Source organism: Macadamia integrifolia, chromosome 2 (assembly GCF_013358625.1).
Source record: "Macadamia integrifolia cultivar HAES 741 chromosome 2, SCU_Mint_v3, whole genome shotgun sequence".
Taxonomy (NCBI): domain Eukaryota; kingdom Viridiplantae; phylum Streptophyta; class Magnoliopsida; order Proteales; family Proteaceae; genus Macadamia; species Macadamia integrifolia.
In genome coordinates, this window is record NC_056558.1 from 43,818,207 (window position 1) to 43,830,605 (window position 12,399).

The 12,399-nt window shown below is 37.2% G+C and overlaps 1 protein-coding gene across 2 annotated transcripts in view; it reads left to right on the plus strand.

The window, feature by feature from the left end:
• LOC122066726 (alpha-aminoadipic semialdehyde synthase) overlaps nt 1-10,314 on the plus strand; it is a 34,037-nt gene extending 23,723 nt beyond the window's left edge. The window contains exons 15-26 of one of the 2 annotated variants that reach the window (XM_042630576.1): nt 1,138-1,218; nt 1,892-1,957; nt 2,250-2,367; nt 3,807-3,936; nt 5,051-5,130; nt 6,810-6,968; nt 7,293-7,536; nt 8,029-8,137; nt 9,000-9,161; nt 9,244-9,313; nt 9,793-9,852; nt 9,980-10,314. In XM_042630576.1, coding sequence (XP_042486510.1) covers nt 1,138-1,218; nt 1,892-1,957; nt 2,250-2,367; nt 3,807-3,936; nt 5,051-5,130; nt 6,810-6,968; nt 7,293-7,536; nt 8,029-8,137; nt 9,000-9,161; nt 9,244-9,313; nt 9,793-9,845 — 1,272 coding nt within the window. In that variant the 3' untranslated portion in view covers nt 9,846-9,852; nt 9,980-10,314. Of the gene's footprint in view, nt 1-1,137; nt 1,219-1,891; nt 1,958-2,249; nt 2,368-3,806; nt 3,937-5,050; nt 5,131-6,809; nt 6,969-7,292; nt 7,537-8,028; nt 8,138-8,999; nt 9,162-9,243; nt 9,314-9,792 lie in introns of both variants that reach the window. The other variant, XM_042630570.1, reaches the window with a different exon arrangement.
• The last annotated feature ends 2,085 nt before the right edge of the window (nt 10,315-12,399 follow it).

Below are 12,399 nucleotides of genomic sequence, written 5' to 3' on the forward strand. Positions count from 1 at the left end.
AGAATAATGGGGAAGACAGTTTGCAGAGTATGGTGATCAGGAGACAGGCTAAACTTTTGCTACCATTGTAGATACCATGTCAAGAGGATGTCCCAAGTGCACGAAATGACCCTCTAAACACCTCTTTAGAAATATCTCTCGCTCTCTCATTTACTCCATCTTCCAAAACCTTATCACTGCCTAATGGCCACTGGACATGCAGCTACCTTACCTTTTTCACTAATTCCAAATCAAGCCAAACATATCTGTATGCATTATGGAAAGATCTTTCATAGATCAGAAAATTACAGGAAGCATTACATATCAGTACCTGGTCTTTGGTTGATGAATTAGGACTTTTAAATGTTATGAGCGGGGGCACTGTCATCAGATCTAAATATTGAATTATTGATTATAAAATCTGACGTAAATACCTCTCAAATAATTGCCCGGTTGCACCAGTGTTTCATCCAAACCAAGTTCCTCTGGTCATCATTCTTCTAAACTATGATTCAACACCATAACCTAAGAATGTTTCCTCTTGAGAACATTTGGTATGATAATTGCATGTGTGACCATGCAACAATTAGAGAGAGAGAGAGAGAGAGAGAGAAGCTCAGGTAAAATAGAAAGTACCTCATTCTATTCCTATACATGTTCCCCCTACCTCATGAAAGAGAAAAGAAGTAAGGGAGGATTATATAATTCATATGATGTTTACTTCATTGATTTGATGAGTCAAATCTATGATTGAAAAGTTGAAACTTGAATTTTAAGCAATGATCATGGAATTTTTACATAAACAACTTACCCATTGTCACCATACAGGAATTTTTATTTGAATTTTTATTTCTTACTTTGTTTAGTCTGAAAATAATACCATCTGTTCGACCCAAAAAACATTAATAATAATGCCATATCTGTATTGAAGTAATGGAATTTGTTTGTCTCACTTTTCCGGCCATTTCTTCTTAAGTTATGTCAACAAACAGCTGCTGTCATAATCACAATGTACATGCACCCTTGTATATCTCAATATATACACATATGAAATCATGTGTGTTCTTTGTACATTCATGTATATTCCACTCACTGAAACTAATCTTTTCTGCTTAATTTGAATGTGTTGTAAATTTGACAATGATGTTTCAAATTTAGACAATTGAAGGTATTCCAAATGCAACGGCAATTCAGCTAGATGTAATGGATCATGAAAGCCTCTGTAAGTGTGTCTCTCAGGTAAAGTCTTCATAACTTTATCTTCCACTTTAAGTTTCCTATCAATGTGAAGCCAGAACTACTGTCCGCAAATTGAAAACACACATCATCCATTGTATTCAAATAGTAAGAGTTGGGTTTCCCAGCTTGATTTTGAAAGAAACATCATTTTGATAACCTTGAAGGCAAACTTCAACAACCCAGATCATACTTTTACACCACCTTCCATTCCAATGGTTCGATCTACTTTTCTATTTGTGCATCTATTTTTACCTTTTTGATCTAGTGCAGTCCCTTTTGGTCTTAAGGTTATGCTCTGGTCCTAGTAAGTACCAGACAAAATTTGTGTGCTTAAAGTCAGTTATTCCAGACTTAAAGTCGGTTATTAATATGAGGATTGTTGAGAAATATAATCCTGTTCTGTTAAGAAACTTTGGAGACAAACGAACGCCCTCAATGATAGTATCCTGAGTTGGACCCAAAAGTTATGATCCAAGTCTGTATCTCATAGGAGCTCCATTGATTGAGAAGTGGTCTATTACTTTTTTAATTTTTAATTTATATTTCAATTTTATTTTAATTCTTAGATGCAGTACATCTTTTGGATATTTCTTTGTTTCTTCTTCATGTTGATGGGTTTTTGAACTAGAACTATGGCCTTACATTGTTGATATATTGTGTGAACCTTATCCAGGTTGAAGTTGTTATAAGTTTGTTGCCGGCTAGTTTCCACGCTATAATAGCAAATGCTTGTATTGAGGTAACTTAATCTTAGATATTGTTCTTTCATACTATAGTGAATTCTCTTCCCTGACCTCTCTAATCTTCTTTCTACCAGTAAATTCTTGTTAACTGGTTGAGTGGTTTTTTACCACCTTTTGTAACATATGTCACCATGTTGAATGATTTCATGCATCGAATCAAGAAAAGGGGAAAAAATGCTTTAAAGAAAATGAGAAATCAAGTCAGAATCATTCAAAGAGAGTGAAATGCAAATGACTCTCTTCTTTTTCTCTAGTTGGCTGCCTGACAATGATTATCTCTCAATACAGTTCAAAAAGCATCTTGTCACAGCCAGCTACATTGACGATTCCACATCAAGGTTGGATGAGCGAGCCAAGAGTGCTGGTATTACAATCCTTGGTGAAATGGGCTTGGATCCTGGCATAGGTGATTTGCCTACTCACATTTTAATTACATGATCACAAAGTTTGTTCTATAGCAAACATTAATTTGTTAGGAGTTATTGTTATTCAGTTGCTATTTGCTAAAATAAATTTTAGGGTAAGACTGCTTTTAGAAAATAATAATGGTATCTGAAGTTCATTACATCCTAGTAATGGAATTACATGTTTCAACAACCTGTTGAAGAAGAAGAAAGATCTGTATGGATCATAAATTGATATTTCCAACAGTTCTGAAGCTTTTCGTTCATCATCCTTCAAGTAGGTTGAAGTATAAAGAAATGATTTAGTCATCAGGGCTATTGTATCTTCCATCATGCTTCATGTAAACAATAAAGAAGAGAAAGAAATAAAGAGAATGAGGAAGAAGAGAAAGAGAGGCTGCCGTAACTCTGGGAGTCACAACTGTGTAGGTTTTGACTCCCTTTTCTATTCAATATATAGTGCATAACCTAACAAGGGCATAAACGGAAAAACACAAAAATAAAAAAGAGAGGAAACAAGGAGAAGTTAGGTGCCAATCACCAACCCTCCTCCCCTCTTCCAATTACTCCTAACACTCCAACAGGTATGGGGCACAGAATTTTCCTTTTTTTTGAAGGGTTTAGGGGGAAAATGGATTGATGGTGAAACCTTAATGTCCAGTAGAAGAAACATTGAATCCTGGAAAAGGAATATCAAAATTATTGCTGAAGGGATCTCACCATTTCCGACGAAAACTAATCCAAGAAATCTAGAAAATCTCTTGAGCGAATCATAACCACCATTTTCTTACAGTAGTATGTTCTTTTGCTACCTCCATTGGGTTTTCATGCATCTAATTACAATATGAAAATCACTTATCAACTTTCACCAACCTATGAAGGAATTAATAGTACTTCAAAATCTTTCCCATAGCACCTAATATGTGCCATAGCAAAAATTTAGACTCATCATGTTCATGGAACAACCAACAACTATAGCTAAGATGCTTATTATCTAAATGTACAAACCAAAACATCACAAAGATAATCGGAGTTAGAAAAGGAAAATCCATGACTGGATTTAGAATCTACAGTACAAATCAAAATCCTAGTTTCCATATGCAACCTAACCATGATTTAATTAGAGCTCCATCACAAATAGATAACAATTTTTGAGAAAATTATAAAGGAAAATTAATTCCTGGCAAGAAACTAGATAGGTGACAAAAGGTTATTTTCTTGTTTTTCTCTCATGAAACCAGAAAAGGATATCCATTGGAATTTAGTGTTTTTAATAATTTATCTTTTTTTTTTTAGCATTGCCATTTTTAGATCCTTTTGCATCCTTCAATGTAACTAATTATTGAAGATAAATAATAAAATAATATCTGGATAGAACTTGCCAAATGTTTTCCCATGAGATTTTGGATCATGATCATAACTACTGTACCGGATGCTTCAGATCATATGATGGCAATGAAGATGATCGACCGCGCACATGCACGAAATGGGATAATAAAGTCTTTTGTTTCTTATTGTGGGGGACTTCCGTCTCCAGAAGCTGCAAATAACCCACTAGCATATAAATTCAGGTATTTCTTGAGTTCACCATGTTGGAAAAACTTCTCTTTATTCCATTTTGGAACATAGGACAATTTTTTATAGTTCCTAAGAAAAAAAGGCACCATAAATGTATCATCTAACTCTGAAGGGAACAAATTTGACCTTTAAGTACGCATGAAGGGATGCCATAATTTGGTTTGATCTGCAGATTGTAGGGTAAACTGGTTACTAGTAAATAACCAAAAGAAATTAGATTAAGTTTTGGTACAAGCTATTGCTAGGGTGAAACTTGGGTCAGCCTCAAACTGAGACCAACTCAACCGGACTTGTTAACTTTGGTTCAATTGAGCTGCAAATCCCAATCTGAACCAAAGCTTCTATTATCGTGAAACATCGTTCACATGAGTATGTTTTTCATAAGTTTAACATTGGTATGTGGCACAGTGGCTTCTGCTTTGCTTCAAATGTAATATGATTTTGGGTAGTGTTATTAGATCCCTTTGACATACTTTGGTTTAGTGTGAATTGCTTCAAATGTAATATGATTTGGGCTAGTGTTATTAGATCCCTTTGAGTTGCTTTGGATTAGTGTAAATATTTGTATTCCTACCTAGCTTGATATAGCCCACCAATTTGGGCTGGATGAAGTGATTTAAATCTTAAGAATCTTTGTCTGGGCTGGATTACAGCTTAAGAGATTGACACCTAGTGGGAAATTTGGACCACTTGTGGACCACATATATAAACTGCAGTCTGTTCAAGGGGGGCACTAGGAGATCAAACCTTAAACATTGTGTAGATCCCAAAGAAAAAGGGAATTGTTACGGAGAAAAAATTGTAATTAAATTTCTCTTATTATCTGATGCTTCTCCATTTGGACACAAGAGATCTCCTAGGTCGGAGCCATTGATGGGTCCCATACCTTCTTTCCACCTGCAACTATGCAATTAAAGCCAATAAGGACAGTAGTCACAGAACATCTGAAGTAAACACTGCTTCAAACCCGCAATTCAGTGTATAAATTTAGTTTTGCTTGTTTGACTTATCCTCATGGTTGTTCTATTTCTGATCCATGGCTGTTAGGTCTATAGCAGCTTGATGGACACTACTCAGTTTGAATCACAAATTTTTTCTCTGTTTCAGTTGGAACCCTGCAGGAGCTATCCGGGCTGGACGCAATCCAGCTACCTACAAATCTGATGGAAAAATTGTGCATGTTGATGGTATGTCATCGACCATCACAGTTAACAAGTATCTGTTATTGATTGTTCACTGGGTATCTGATAGATAGGCACTCCCTTTCAGAACACTTTTATACCCACTGAAAAAATATTGGTTTATCATTCCTGTATGCAATACTGCATGGACACCTATATGTTAAATCTAGCCCCATCATGCAACTGAAGTCTAATAATGGAACAAACTGCATGGAGAAATAATTAGTACACAGAAGGCTTCAGCAACATGAAATGTGACCCTTAACTGGTCTTCTCTGTATAAACTGGCAATTCCAGTATCCCTCTCTGGTTCTCCCATTTTTTGTTTATATAAAAGATACTGGTGTTGATAAGAAAACATCCTCTACAAAACCACTACAGAGGAAATGTATGACCAATAATTATGGACTGAGATATGAAACACTACAGAGATATGCACCTTCTCCCGTAGAGCCATCCTCCTAGTTCTTAGAAGCTCAATCAGGCATCACGCATGATCCTGGACACAGAATTAACTAATGAGACCTCTAATAATGAACCACACAACTTTAAAATGGATAAGATTGTTGGAATTCTCCTTGTTTTTCTTGAAATCTAAGAAAGTTTAGTCATGAACTTTCCTCCATTGATAGAGGACCAACTGTTAGAATCTTTTCCAATACCATGGTTCATACAAAAATTAAATCATTGTTGGGATAGTTTATCTGGATATATCCTTCAATAGGAAAGATTCGTCCCTCCTTGAACCCATATAAATAGAAATTGATTTCAGAAAAATAGATCTAATTCCCACATTTCCTCGTCCTCTGTACTCTCAGTCTCCCAAAAATAATAATAATGATAGTAACAATAATAAGTCAATGTTCTCTACACCAGCAGGAGTAGAAGGTATGCCATTTTAATAATAATCTAAAAGAACCAGGGGCGGGCCTAAAATAACCCTAGGAGATGTGTTGAGGAAAGACATGCATAGCCTAGGTCTTCTACCTCGTATGAGTTCGATCGGATAGAGCTGATTGGAGGGCAAGGATCCATGTAGCTTACCCCATTTAGTTGGGATAAAGCACTGTGACAACAACAACAAGAGGAGATCAGAGGAAAATATATAAACTGCCACCCCAGCAGGCCTTATCTACATCATGGCTACAGACGATATGCAATTACCATCTCACTTGCTAATCATTTACATTTAATATATTAGGTACCCACATTGTATCTCCAAGCATCATGATCGGAACAGACACTTCCTCATTCGTTGACACATTGTCTAAATCTTAAAAAATCCTCCACAAAAAGAGACTGCAAAATACACAACTAATTCCCAGTAACTACCTTACAACAGAAACCTTTTGATGAATTACTACACTCTTTACTTCAAAGCACCCTTCCACACAATAGAAACATAAAAGATCATTATTCCTCCACTCTGTTTACACCGCCATATATTGCCACCAGCAATTTTGTTCTTATAGTGATGGTTACCCTGAAGATGCATGTGGTATTATATGACTAGATAAAGGCTATTATGTAATTTTGTAGTCATTGCTGCTATATATCAACTATTTTTGTATTATAAAAAGATATCATTAGCCATGCAGAGTAGAAAAGACTATCACTAATTGCATCTCTATGAGATTCCTTGAGGATTTGCTGTTTCTGTTTCAAGTAACGATAAAAGCTTGCAGGGAACAAACTTTATGATTCTGCCACAAGAATCCGGATAGCTGATCTTCCAGCTTTTGCATTGGAGTGTCTCCCAAATCGTAACTCTTTGATTTATGGGGATCTGTATGGAATTATGAATGAAGCTTCAACTATCTTCCGTGGAACCCTCCGCTACGAAGGCATGTTCTTTATTTGGAAATTAATCTTTATGCCAAGGTTTAAATCTCAATTAACTAAATCAATGCAGTCAAAAGAACACTGACAGACCCCTGATCAAGTACTCAGAAAACTAGATTGGGCAGTGAAAATATTTTTGGAAAAAAAAAATTTGAGAAGTTAGAAGGAACCACTTTTTAAATTAGAAGAATGATATATTGCTTCCCTTTTCCTTAGTGAACTTGGACAAGCAGGCCTGAGTCAAATTCAAAACAATTGTGAGTTTATAAACCGTGGTGGAGACTAAGTTTTAATTGGAACTCATCTAGAAATTTATGTATGTTTAGGGTTTTGTGAGATTATGGGGACTCTTGCAAAAATTGGCTTCTTTGATACTGAAGCTCATCCAGCGCTGAAACAAGAGAAGCAACCTACATTTGAGAGCTTCCTAGATGTACTTCTCAGAACTGAGAGGGAAAATGAGAATTTACAAGGAATCATGGGTGATGAGAAGGAAATGGTAGAAATTCTGATCGCTCATGGCCTCTGTAAAGAAAAAGCTAGTGCGGTGAACACTGTAAAAACAATCAAGTAAGTGAGAGCCATTTTTTTTTTTTCTTTCCTTCTTTTTTAGCAATCACAGAAGTTAAAATATGAGGCAGTTCAATTGCTGAGTCATGCTAATCACAGGTTGTCTCACCAATGAGATGGGCCATGAATGAATTTTTCTTTTGTACTATTATCCTATTGCAGCAATAGAAGGGGTTTTTTTTTTTGGCGGGGGGGGGGTGGGGTGGGGGATTGAATTCCTCTGTGGCGCAGCAGGGTGTCTGGCGAGCATCCAACCGGCAGAAATGCTCAGGCACGGAGCCCAAGGTGGTCGCACGCAGCCCAAGAGTTTCTTGGCATTAGAAGCGCGCCAGATGCCCTTTTGTGCCACAGAGGATCCAAGTCCAGGAGGTTGGAGGTACACAACCATGCTGTGGGTCTCAGCAATACAATTTCAAACATACAAAAGTGTGATCCTTTAGATCCTTTGAGCGCCCCTCTTTCACTAAATTATGTTCCTCCATGGTTGATTAGATTTTTGGGACTTCATGATCGCAAAGAAATTCCTCTGTCCTGCCGAAGTGCATTTGATGTTATCTGTCTACGCATGGAAGAGAGATTGACCTACTCCAACACAGAGCAGGTATATTATCTGCCTGTTGCCTTTGAGTCTCTGATCAACCCCAGTATTAATCTATTTTATTTTATTTTATTTTTCCAAAGGAAAAGGAAATCGATCATAAGATTAATCATTTCCTCTGATAGTTACCTAATTCCCTAAAGAACCCATGAACCACACAAACTTGCCTAGCAAATTTTTCAGACACATCTGGCAATTGTTGCCTTGGACTCCCAAGAGAATATTTTCAGTTAAATGTGAACTATGTAAATCAAAGACCACTGATAATTAGATAAGCAGCTCCCTTGATTGCACCTGATATAGATTTTCTTTGTGCCCACAATTCCTGAAATACATATCCACCCTATTGGGTATTCTGCATGTATAGAAAATGCATAAATTTGGAAGTTCAATCATCTGTAAGCTCCCTTTATTACAACTGATAGCCCTTTATAGCTTGTTTTTGTGCCTACAATTCCTGAAATTGGTATGCACCCTCAGTTATTTATTCTGCATACGATCAGGACATTGCATTGATTTGGAAGTTTATTCAGCTATTTACAGAGTATTTTGGATTTTCTTTACGCTTCATTTGGCTGTCCAGTAACTTTACAGTTTTTTTTTTTTTAATGGAATGTACTGGAATAGTCAATCCTAGTGATTGTGTAATCAGTTTTTCATTAATGAACTCACTTTTTTAGTTTCTTTTCAATCAAAATTTTCTAGATAACCAAACATATCTATGGAGACAAATGCATCTAGACAAATAGAACTGAATGAAGACATAAATTTACAAGTAATAACAAGATTATCAAAAGAAGTGAAGAAGAAGACAATGAAACCAATGTGGCTTTTGCTAATTCTTATTGGATGCTTGATGTTAAAGGACATGGTGCTTTTGCATCATGAAGTGGAGGTTAGTTTCCCAGATGGACGACCTACAGAGAACCAGCAGTCCACTTTATTGGAATTCGGAAAGATGAAGAATGGGAAAACAACCACTGCAATGGCTCTCACTGTCGGAATTCCAGCAGCCATAGCAGCTCTGGTATTACCTACAAATCTGACTGTTTTCCTTACCACGACCTGACACTCTTATGGGACTAATTTATTTGTCTTATATTTTGCAGCTTTTACTTGAAAACAGAATCAAGACAAGAGGTGTAATAAGGCCTCTTAACCCTGAAGTTTACATGCCAGGTACGGGTGACACTACCTTGTTCAATTCTCATCGGAATTTCTCACTAACATAAAGTTTGTCCAACAAGGAAATTCATGTAAGCAACTAAGTATCACAGTTGCTCAAAAACTTAAAAGGTGGTTTACCTTCTAGATGGATTGCCTGGACATAATCAAATCATTGGATAATGTGCCTCAAGTCCCAGGCAATAATTAAGGATATACAGACTAGTAACCTTTCGCTGTAACTTTATAATATGATGGAGAAACATTACCTGGTCCTCGACCTGATTTTGGTACTACCATTTTGAAGTCTAATGTAGCATGGATGCCTTGGACTTAAAGGTGGAAGTGGAATGCTTTGACAGGATGATAAGGCAAGACATATGAGTCTATGACTCGACTTTCCAAGTGATGAATAATTGACACTATTTTTACTCTCTAATTTCCACTTAATTTATTGAAAATGGAGCCATATGTTTCCATGTGTGGTTTTGCAGCTCTGGATATTTTAGAAGCTTATGGTTTCAAGTTGCTGGAGAAGATAGAATAGCCTTTAGGTTAGCCACCATCTCTGCTTGCGTGTACTTTCAGAAGGATAAACTGCAGCACTCAAATTTAATTACTTATGTCCAATATAAGAGAAACTGAATCTGTTTCCTACTAAGGATAGTGAATAATGTATAGGATATATTATGGGCAATTTATAAAGAACCAGATGGAGTGGCAGATTTGAGGTATGCGGACCAGAGAAGACTACAGTTCAGGTCGCTAATAAAGTTGGAAAGCCCACATTGCACGTGTATAGCGCGTCAACTTACAATAAGGAGAAGAGTCGGTCTACATGTTTCAAGCTACAGGAAAGAGCTTAGTGTAAACTGTGATTGTTATATATGATAATGGTCCAACTGTTGTCCTTCAGATACTTATACTTTAAAGCATGAAGGCCAGTAGATGTTCAGATTCTCAGCATGTAACCTATGAATGCTATATATGTTATATATTTTGACTTCTGTCCTTCAGACCTTATCTTCATAATATGTGAATGTAGATATGAATGGCTGATCTGATTCTAGAGACGTACACAATATTAGTGCTATGATCAGGTAGGGACTATAAACTCTATGGAATGCGACCCCTCCGGCCGTGCTTGATCCATCTCTTTTCACCACCAGATCTCAAATGGAAATAACTTGAATCTTCCATAATTCCTGGTTTAAGCATGATGTCTAATGAGCTTTAATAGGAATACATAGCATCTGAGAATTATTTATTTATTTACTTATTCATGTCAACTGCAAATAGTTGGAAAACCGGCTTTTTCAACTAAGGCAAATCATGATTTTTTCTTATTCTCCCTTATTCTCCTCCAAGTGAAGAGGGACTGAGGCTATGGTTGCTACAAGTGAGAAGAAAAAATATGGGAATAGTACTGAAGTAGTTTTCTGCAGAGGGAATCCAGTGATCAGAGGCGAGGAGAGAGAGGGACAGGATCAAAATAGCTACATCGGATCCATTCCAAACCTTGTAATTCAAGGCTCGAACCCGAGACCCGTGCTTTGCACAAGCCACTAAACCAGGGGGCTATTGACTAAAGAATTGCCTTGACTCTTGATATTGACCCCAGATGTAAGTCATCCTCCCTGCCAAATGGTTGGGTTGGACTTTGGAGATGGCTTTAATTGGTTAAGTGGCTAGCCACATAGGTAGGCAAGTTTCCTTAATTATGGATAGTTGTCAGGACAAACTAAACTAGGGTAGTCAGCAGATCAAATTCTCCGACCGATTAGAGAAATGATTCTCTGGCATGCTTCAGCAGATCTTCTATAAGCATCGCAGGACCAAAGGTCTGACCTTACTTTTGATCCATAGGGCATCAACTATAAAAGTCTCAACTGTCCTGTACGAGTCTGCAGACGTGAAGTTTGACTTTTATGTATAACAAAAAAAAAAAAGACACATATGAGTTATATAGTGGTCTATGATCAATGTTCAATCTGTTGCATGTTGATTTTGCCTTCCCTTGCTCTAAAACAACAGCAAGCTTCAAACAAGTTAAATCGCTAGCTTGCTCTGTGATGTCAGGAAGTGTCTACCCCACTCCTTCCCCCTTCCCCAACCCCACCCCCACGCCCAAAAAAAAAAAAAATTGTAATTTGCTTATGTAAATGTCAAGTCTGTCATCGAATTTAATATTTTCCAGTTTCTGAAACCTTTTTGAGAAAACTTCATTCAAAAGCTCGTAATTTCCAAGTTCTAGGAAGTCACTAAACTTTATTCACAATAATAATGGCAAAGAAAAAATAACTATGTCCGGGGCGTAGCCTACAACACTCCCATGCATCTCTCTCTCCTCTCCTTGTGAAAAGACATCCCTACCCCTTGTCTGGAGAAGGAGAGATAGACCCAAAGCAGTGGCATAGGGCCATAGGCCGTGGTCCCAGCCAGAGAACCACTTCCTCTAATGATAATACGTCATCTCTGATCTCTCTATCTGAAATTCCGATTAAAGGATGACAGAATACATTCAGTCAAAACAAGATCAAAGGTATCATGAAAAAAATGCTCCTCTCATGGTGGAGGGTTTATAAACAGGGGATGGCTACATGGAACAACAATCTTATAAGCAAATTTCAAAAAATAATGGAATGTATCCAGCTCAATGATAAATCTGTAGAGCAGAGACACCGACTCTGGCATTCTTCTGGGTCTCTCGTCCCTGCAACTGCTCTTTTCACTCCAAAAAAAAAGGGGAGAGGGATGCCCAATGCATCTCTGAAACGGGTTAACAACCCCAACCTATGTAGCATACAACCTATAGACACTCTATTAGGTTACATAAAGCACAGTGAGTGGCTCTCAGCTCCATGTCATATCCACAAATCCCCACGCCCACGCCACACACCCCACCCCCACACACCAAAAAAAAAAAACTGGTAACGATGGAGATTCCCGTTAACTGATATGCTGTGTAATTGAGCTGTCTACCAAAAAAAAAAAAAAAACAATTAGGATTGAATCCAACAGGCATCCACAACAATCAGTACTTAATAAGTAATCCCTGAGGATTGCAATCCAACTCAAAGTGGTCCCTTGTAGTCGGTATC